The sequence below is a fragment of the Phycodurus eques genome, chromosome 11 (assembly GCF_024500275.1).
Source record: "Phycodurus eques isolate BA_2022a chromosome 11, UOR_Pequ_1.1, whole genome shotgun sequence".
Taxonomy (NCBI): domain Eukaryota; kingdom Metazoa; phylum Chordata; class Actinopteri; order Syngnathiformes; family Syngnathidae; genus Phycodurus; species Phycodurus eques.
This window is the reverse complement of record NC_084535.1, coordinates 717,501-726,865: the sequence shown is the minus strand read 5'-3', so window position 1 is coordinate 726,865 and position 9,365 is coordinate 717,501. Positions and strand designations below refer to the sequence as shown.

Genomic DNA, 9,365 nt, shown 5'->3' with positions numbered 1-9,365 from the left:
GGTGTACCCCGCCTCCCGCCCAAATGTAGCTGGGATAGATAGGTGCCAGCAGCCCGCGACGATAATGGTGAGGATAAACGGTGAAAGAAAATGGACGAATAATAACTTATGATGAAAGGGAATTGAAGCCAATTTGGCCGTCAATCAATTGTGTTTGATTTCAAGTTAGGAAACGAATCATTTCACACCTGCTACTTCCCATCCTCGATTACGCTGATCTTGCTTCTCAAAATACCACTGACTGTGTCCTCAAACTTCTCTCAAGATTTGAAATAACTCCTTATACAGATTTGTTTTGAAATGTCCGCCTCCTTCTGGATCAGGCTCTCTATGTTTTGTATTCCTTTTAAAACGACATGCTGCATCTCAAGGGGCGATCCTAAAGACATTGAAATGGATGGTTTCAAATTTTAGGCATTGAGAGGCAATCCTTATTGACAGAGCAAATGGTGGCGGCCCAAAGAAATACACGTCGTGCATACGCAACCAAAAGGTCTTTACCGTTGTTGATCAAATTATGGGAAAATCACCCTTAGAACGTGTGTTGTCATCGAGTGTCACGTCAACACAGCTGTCCTCATGTCATCAGGCGTGTCGACAAGCCCGTATGGTTTCCCTTGGCCACACCTGCGTTGTCACACGTGTTGTCACACGTTATATGTTGTCACCTGTTTTCACGCGTCGTCACCTGTGTTGTTATGTGTTGTCACCTATGTTTTCAAGTGTTTCGTCGCCTGCGTGTCCTTATGTGTTGTCATCTGTGTTTTCACTTATCACGTCGTATTGTCATCACCTGTCTTATCACGTGACGTTATGTGTTGTCACCTTTGTTCTCACGCGTCGTCTGCTGTTTTCACGCGTCGTCACACGTATTGTCACGCGTCATTATGTGTTGTCACCGGTGATATCACGCATGTCATCACCTGTGTTTTCACATCTGTCGTCGTGTCGTCACCTGTGTTTTCGCGTGTCATCACATTTTATCCCGTGTGTCGCAGAGTGGCGAGCAGAGGCGGAGTCTTGCCGCAGGTCCGCTCTGGAGCCTCACGCGGTGGCGAGCGTGGAGGGGGCCGGCGGCCAACGGGGGGCGCTGCTGCTGTGGGGTTCAGCTCTGGACTGGCTTCCACGCTTCAGGACTCATCCAGGTTGGCTTCCTGTCTGGCTCCCCAAACACGTTCTCGTCATGTCACGAGACCGCACGGTGAATTCCTGTCACCTTCAGACGCCGTGTGGGACGTCCGCTTCCTCCTGGTCAGGGAGGGCTCGAACACCGACCTCCCCGAGCTTCACACCACCCCGTGGAGCGCCGCCCGCCGAGCGGACGGCGCCGACCGCCGGCTCGGCGGCTTCCTGCGTCCGAGCGGTAGCGGCGTGGAGATGGATGTGGACACGCTGCTGTCGCAGCAGTACTCAGGTGATAAGTTGACCGTGCTCGTGCTCGTGCTCGTGCTCTTCCTGACAAATGGACATCTGTACATTGCATACGTTTTCGGACCGGTCGCGAGTGACCTATCCCGGCTGATTTTGGGCGAGAGGCGGGGATACGGCCTGGACTGGACTGGTCGCCAGCCAATCGCAGGGTACATACAGCGAAACAACAAACTGGTCGTCTGTCAATGTCAGGCACATACCCGCCCGTATACAGTAGAGCAAGGAAGTCCCAACTTTTGTCTGGTGAGGGCGACATTCAGAAAAACGGAATGAAGGGGGGGCACACTTCGCTGTGAGGAAACATGCGCAAAGCAATGCAACGTGCTGATGCTGGACAGTTAAACATATTTCAGTCCAAATCGAAGCTTGCTGTTATCGGTGACGAAGCAAAAAAGGGTTTAGTGTCATATACAAAACGAATAAGTAGAAAATTGGGTGATGTCGCGCAAGCATTTAAAAACAAAAATATAATTAGCTAGCTCGTTACATTTCAATTTATTTAAGAAAATGTGTGACAAATCTTTTAACATTGCAAATTTCTTTTGAATTTTAGATTTAAAAAATGTTTGACAAATTTTAAATTAGATTGGGATATTTTATAACATTCCAAATGTATTTAGAATTTAGGATTTCAACGTTTGACAAATTTTAAAAAGTGTCATATCTTGTTACAATCCAAATGTATTTACAATTTTAAATAAAAAATGCATGACATCCATCCATTTTCTACCGCTTACCCGAGGTCGGGTCGCGGGGGCGGTAGCTTTAGCAGGGACGCCCAGACTTCCCTGTCCCCAGCCACTTCATCCAGCTCTTCCGGGGGGATCCCGAGACGTTCCCGGGCAAGCCGAGAGACGTAGTCTCTCCGGCGTGTCCCGGGTCGTCCCCGGGGTCTTCTCCCGGCGGGACGTGGCCGGAACACCTCAACGGGGAGGCATCCGAATCGATCCCCTCATCTGGCTCCTCTCGATGCGGAGGAGCAGCGGTTCCACTCTGAGATCCTCCCGGATGACCGAGCTTCTCGCCCGTTCTCTAAGGGAGAGCCCGGACGCCCCGCGAAGGAAACTCATTTCGGCCGCTCGTATCCGGGATCTCGTTCTTTCGGTCACGACCCGCAGCTCGTGACCGTAGGTGAGGGGAGGAACGTAGATCGACCGGTAAATCGAGAGCTCCGCCTTTCGGCTTAGCTCCTTCTTCACCGCAACGGACCGATACGAAGTCCGCGTCACTGCAGATGCCGCACCGATCCGCCTGTCGATCTCCCGTTCCATTCTTCGTCCCAAAGATACTCCTCCACTTGGGGCAGGATCTCATCCCCGACCTGGAGAGGGCACTCCACCCTGTTCCAACTGAGGAAATGCGTGACAAATTTTCCCAAAATATTGTGTGATATCTTGGAGAATTTAAATGTATTTAAAGTTTAAAATTAACGGTGTGACAAATTGTGCGGTGTGACAAATTGAGAAAAACAACTGCACGATATCTTTTAACAGTCATATATTTTTTTCCCAGTTTAAAATAAACAATATTTTCAAAAGTTATGTGCCCTGCGATTGGCTGGCGACCAGTTCAGGGTGTCTTGCCCGAAGATAGCCGCGATAGGCTCCAGCACGCCCGCGACCCGAGTGAGAAAATGGATGGATGGCTAAAAAAGTTATCATTTAGAGTTGTCACTGTTGAATCTTATTAGAATCGATTGTCCTTTTGATATTTCATCGAGTAATCGACGCCCCCATCCCTCTTTGATCCTTAAACTGCACATGGTTGGTACTGAGTGCATGGTATAAATTCTGACAAAATTAGCCTTTGCTAAACAGTTATCATTCACGATTAGCATTAGCGCACTAGCAGTTACCATTTGGGTAAAAAAACAACCCAAAAAAAACCTGCTAACTACCATTCAGCTCACTCATACATCATGTTATATGTCCATTACACATCCAATAGTGCCTTAAAAATCACCTACAGATGCACCTCCATCGTTTTTGGCAATGTTTTCCACGGGCCCCACAGCGCGTCCGTCTGCAATAAATGTCCGTGTAGTAAACGTGGACAGTGGCCAAATGGTTCTGGGCGGCGCATATATGCTGTTACTAATATTTTTTACTTTTTGTATTGCCCCGAGAGCAGAGCATTTTGTGTGTGAAGCGCTACGCATTTGCACGGAGATGTGCTAAAGGCGTGTTGTTCCTCAGGCGACGCGTTGCTCAGAGTGCAGGTCCACGCCTTCCGCTTCCAGCCCTTTCACGATGCGCCGCAGGCGAGCCTGGACCGCGCCTCGCCGCGCTCCGCCATCCTGGCGGCGCTGAGCGGAGACGTGACGTATTCGGGCTGTGGCCGGTGCTCCGCCGAGCTCGACGCCGACGCCAATGGAATTTACGGTCCGTGCTACCCGTGCCTGCCCGCCAGTGCCGTACGCCGCTACTACAGGTGAGACGCGTCAGCGCCCCCCGACAGTCGAGGAAGGAGGTGCGCCTCTGACGCCCTTAACTGTCGTTGCCGTCTTAAGGCCGGCCGTGCTGACGGTGAGCGGGCAGGGCGCCGTGCGCGTGTGCGTTCAGGTTCCCGCTGTCGCCGTGCAGAAGATTCTGGACGTGCCGCCCGATAGGCTGCTGAGGAACGCAGGTGAGAGCTGCTTTGAGTGCTTCCGATTGGCTCTCAACTCTGCTTTGAATGTTTCCGATTGGCTGTCAGCTGCAGGCTCTGACGTCAAGTACGTCCAGGTGGCGGCAGAGAGGCTCCACGACCTCCTGTGGCTTCCCGGGAAAAGCGTGGTCATCGGCGTCCGCAGCCTCTTCCTGTGTGACGAGAACAGCGCCCCCGTCAGTCAAGAGTTAACGCTGCTCGACCTGCGCGTTCCCCCCGACACGTGAACACGCCTCAGGTCAGGTAAGGTCACGTCTTTTGCCAAGGTTCCCTTTGTGCTGATGGAATAGTTAGCCAAACTACACACAAAGCGGGAGTGGTGACGATTTCACACAGAACAGGTAGTACAAGATTCAATCTAAGAACCCACGTGACCTGTTTGGAGGTGAATACATCAAATCAATAGTCAATAATCATATTAGGGGTGGGTAAAAATATCGATTGAGTGATGCACCGCAATATTCCCCTCCCCAGTTCAATATTGATTCAGCAAATCCTTTGAACGGATTCACCTCCTGGCCAGAGGAGGGCGCTGTGTGTGTGTGCGTGTGTGCGTGTGTGTGATCGGCGGCGTGTGGACGACAGAGGCGCATTCGACCAAAACACAACAAAGTGGCAGCGGTGAGGGAAGCCGGCGCCTTCGGCTAACTTTGGATTCCCTTGTAAATCCCGAACACAGGCAATAGACAAGCTGGCCCAGACAGATTTTTCCATTTTAATTTTCATCAAAATTTCGAAGAGGAAAGAAATGTTGAGTTGCACACTCATTTAACTTTTTCAATGTTTAAACTGTCATGTTTTTTCCTTTTATACTCAACATTTTAATACAGAGCACAAAAAAAATAAAAAATCTGCTTTATTGCTCAAAACTGTGATGTGACATTCCATATGATCGATCACATAGGCATGAAGATAAACCTTTAAATACTGTCAACCTAATTATTTGCATACTTCTGCTTCTTACTGAATCAAAATCAAAGCATTTAAAGAGATATCAAATCAAAACACAACCTATAGAATCGAAACCGAATCGAATCGGGAGGTTCTTAACAAAACCTAGCTCTCGTCCATATGTTCACATAGTCAGCCATACGATTACAGTCAAAGCGCTTTTGTAAAGATATTTATTCTTTCTGCTATCTACTAAGCTAGCTTTTGTCTGTACTATCTATCGTGGTTTCAAGCCTGGCTAAAACAATGACGTGGACACTCAAACGTGCTTTTAAGGTTGCTCAGTGTAGCACAGTCTGAAGGGATGGACGAGCGCAAGATTGCAGGAAAGGCGGCCTGACGTCGGGCGGGCGGGCACGAGGGAGGGGACGACTTCCCGCCTGCAGCTCTACTTTCCTTCGGATGCTTCTTCTGCAACTTCCAGCAGATCGCCAAACAAATCTGACGCCACACAAGATAAACAACATTTCTGCAGCTTGACTTTGAAATGCACACACGCCACCTCAGTGGCGCTTTCAACGCAACATTGATCAATCTGGCTCAACGCGCGTGTGTTGTTTGACTTTGTAGTGAACATGTTATACACACATTCTAGACGTGTTGTAAACACGGTTTACACATTTTCTCGCCGATGAATGCATTTTATCAATGAATTGGATCTTATTTTCAGAAGCTTCCATATTTCAAAAGTGTGCACTGCTATCACTAACAACGTGACTGCAAAAAGAGAGAGCTACTTTACAAAAGCAACTTGAGAATGTGCGCGTTTGCTATATGAAGGCACTTTTCCTATTTGTCCATACAAGAGCGGAATCATTTTCACATTGTTTAGCGCTTGAGAAGAAAGGAGCTCGCTGGAAGGCGATCACGGCGCCATTCGCCAAAGACGTGCTGCGCATTTCTACGTGTACACACATTTTGACCCGAGGTATGTGCTGTGGTCTGTTGCCTTGCCTAACCTTTCCAACTCAGGATGAGGAAAGAGTGGGCTTGGGGGACCAAACCTGTTTACAATAATGACATTGTAATTTGGTTAATAATCAAAGGGGCGAAAATGCCATTGGAATCGGAAATTGAACGTTTGGGGTAAAAAAAAAATGGAATCAATAGTTACAATTTGTACAGTCCAAATTTTCCCCGATAATGAAAGAACATACTGTATGTACGTGTCCATTACTCTGACCGTAACGTGAAACCAGTTGTATGTTTACTTTGGCTTAGTTTTATATATCGAAAATAATCAAACAAAAAGAGAGAAAAAAAATAATCAAGAAATCAAATGAATATTACAAAACAAAAACTAAGAGCCTGCCTCCATTAGTTCTGCGTCTTCCTTATTATTTTGGTAATTTTGACCTAGACTCTTAAACTCATTGTATACGTCAGTGTGTGTTTTACTGTTGGTGTGTCTGTCTTCAACCATTTTTTGGCGAAAAGATTATTTCTTTTCTTTTTTGGCATTCTCATTTGTGTGTGTGTGTGTATTCTCTTAAAAACACTTTTTATGGACGATTGTGTTTTGTTTTTGTTGACGACGTGTTGTTACGATGCGCACGCTCACCTCCCGTGCCGCCGGCTCCCCCTCCCGAGCCGCCGGCTCCGCCTCCCGTGCCGCCCGGTCCGCCTCCTGCCCCTCCCCCTGGGCTGTCTAGCTCGCTGAACAATCCGTCGAAACCCGACGCCTTGGCCTTCTTGTCGTCGTCGTCTCTGTCAAAGATTTTGGAGAAGAAGCTTCCCTTGTCGTCGTCGTCGTCGTCGTCGTCTTTCTTCTTGTCTCCTCCGAAAAAGGAGCCAAAGCCTCCTTTGTCCTTGTCTTTGTCCGTGTCTTTGGCACCTAGAGCTCTCTTCAGTATGCCCTCCACCATGTCCCCTGCACACAAGCACCATTAGCGGCCGTCAGTGACGCCACCGCGGACGCTGACATTGCCTTGTAATACAGCTAGCTTTTCACGTGAGGGTCTGCGGGCCCCTCGCTAAATATTTATACACTGCACCGACGCAACGCATACACTAATGTAACAGAAGCAACGTGACAAGATTTGTCAAAAATGATAGCTGGGATATACGCTCCAGCACGCCTGCGACCCGAATGAGGAGAAGCAGCTATAGAAAATGGATGGACGGATGACCGTCTGCCAAAATACCGAGTCTGGTTGGAATGGCCACTTGTGGACCGAAAGTGCCGTCAAAAAGTATTTGCGCCCTTCTCCAATTCTTACTTGATTGCATAATTTCCCCCCTTTAATGTTTAGGATCATCAAACAAACGTAAATGTCAGACAAAGATAACCCAAGTGAAGATAAAATGCTGTTTTTAAATGGTGATTTTATTTATTAAAGAACAAAACTATTCAAAGCTAGCTGGCCCTGTGTGCAAAGGTACTCCCCCCCCCTAAACCTGAGAGCTGGTCGGGCGCCCCTCAGCAGCAACAACTGAAATCAAGCGTTTTCTAGAACTGCCAACGAGTCGTTCACAACTCTGTGGAGATATTTTGGCCCGCTCTTCCTTGCACAATTGTTTGAATTCAGCAACACTGCAGTGTTTTCCGGCATGAACGGCCTTTCGATGGTCATGCCGCAATATTTCAATTGGATTCAAGTCCAGACTTTGACTAGGGCGCTCCAAAACCATCATTTCGCCATTTGTGCATAACGGCTCTCCCCGTGTTTCCCTGGAGTCCTCAAGCTTTCGAAAATACTTTGTAAGCCTTTCCGGACTGATAGATGTCAATGACTTTCTTTCTTGGCTCTTCTTGAATTTCTTTGGAGCGTGACATTTTGTCCAACGGGTTCTATTCAAGTGATTTGTCGATTGAAAAGCTCTGGAGGTCGTCAGGCTTGGGTGTGCTCGGTGAAAACGAACCCAAAAAATGTGATGAGCCACAGTTAATAACGAGACTGCGTAAAACCGCTTTGAGTACCTTAGAGGTCGAAAAGCGAAAGCGAAAGCCCATTTACCATTTGATTCCCGATTTAACAAGGGGCCCATTCCTTTTTCACACAGGCTCATGTAGCTTTGAATATTTATTTTTTCCTTAGTAGATAAACGCACCATTTTATGTTTACGTGGGTTATCGTTGCCTGATATTTACATTTGTTTGATGATCTTACACATTAGTCGGGAAACGATGCAAAAAAATAAGAATTTGAGAAGGAGGCAAATAGATCTTCACACCACTGTAGATACTGTCGTTCCCTAAATTGTCTTCTAAAAATCCCTTTGAACGAGTGATTGAATCATTCCCGATTCACCAGAAATATCAACATGACAAGATTGCCCAAAAATGTGAATGTGGCTGGAAGGGCCATTTCAACCGCAGTACAATGGAGCAGCAATTTTGTTTGAGTAAAATAGCAGAACTGGAGTAATTATCAAAATATCTCCTCGAACCTTTTGTTTCGTCTACTATTCAGGGAAGCCCTTCTCCGATTGGCTGACAAGTTTCAGTTCAAAATATCCACCAATAAGCTTGTATGGGCCGAAATTGTGACAGGTTCTCCAAGTTGATGCCTGAAAATTACCGTGACGTTTCAATTGGTGCCACTTGCCCGAAAAGTCGACTCGAGCAGCGAACATTATTGGCGAGAACGCAGTGTGGCCGGTAGAAGAGGGCGTGTACTTCAGCCATCTGTTGTTTTTTTGGTTTCTTGAATTTGTTTGTTCTGGAGGAATTTAGAGGCATTAGAAGTGCTCATCCCATCTTTTTTTTTAGAAACTTGGCGGACACACGTCACCTCGCTAATGACAGATGCACTGCATATGTAACGTAAGCTCTACTGTAACACATTCACTTCTGCAACTAATAGAACAATACATTATTTCGTCTACTTATATCACAGGAACACAGAGTAATGTAACAGATACACCGTGTAGTCTTATGCATGTACACCTTACCCTTTCAAATAATCTACGAAAGTATGCGGTCGACTATTTCATAATGTAAAACATTGACTTCTGCGAAAGTGTCATCCCATTCATGAGTGTGCGCTACATTCACAAATGTAGAATTCGTTTGTGGTACTCGGAGCGTGTGTAACAACACATCGATGGGCGTGTTACCGTCCCAAACAAAATTGAGTCGGAGGACATTGTAAGGTGTTGTGTTCATCCCTCGCGCGCCACTTCGACTGACTGCTGCCAATGTGAGAAGAAGAAGAAGAAGAAGAAGTCTTTTCTCTACTCACCCACTTTGTCGCCAACTATCTCAGCCACTTTAGCCATCTCCAACGTCCGTGTGTGCACGTGTGCCAAGGTGAGGTCAGGCCCCTGAGCGTGACTCTCAGCTTTTGTCCTATTGGCAGACCGGGAAGTGGGCGTGTCCATACCGGATGGACCCG

General features: G+C 47.3%; 2 protein-coding genes across 2 annotated transcripts in view; one reads left to right on the top strand and one right to left on the bottom strand.

Moving 5' to 3' along the window:
* The window catches only part of shld2 (shieldin complex subunit 2), a gene marked incomplete at its 5' end in the record, with an annotated part of 10,231 nt that extends 3,431 nt beyond the window's left edge, over positions 1-6,800 (top strand). The window contains 6 exons of the mRNA XM_061690782.1: positions 999-1,145; positions 1,223-1,414; positions 3,627-3,861; positions 3,941-4,056; positions 4,126-4,320; positions 5,305-6,800. Of these exons, the coding sequence (XP_061546766.1) occupies positions 999-1,145; positions 1,223-1,414; positions 3,627-3,861; positions 3,941-4,056; positions 4,126-4,304 (869 nt within the window). The remainder of the gene's footprint in view (positions 1-998; positions 1,146-1,222; positions 1,415-3,626; positions 3,862-3,940; positions 4,057-4,125; positions 4,321-5,304) is intronic.
* Positions 4,779-9,359, bottom strand: LOC133409452 (uncharacterized). Its single transcript, XM_061689456.1, has 3 exons — positions 9,213-9,359; positions 6,590-6,898; positions 4,779-5,469 (listed from the first exon to the last, which is right to left on the bottom strand). The coding sequence occupies exons 1-3, from the start codon at positions 9,349-9,351 to the stop codon at positions 5,417-5,419; spliced, it is 501 nt and encodes a 166-aa protein (XP_061545440.1). The 5' UTR covers positions 9,352-9,359; the 3' UTR covers positions 4,779-5,416.
* Positions 9,360-9,365: the final 6 nt, after the last annotated feature.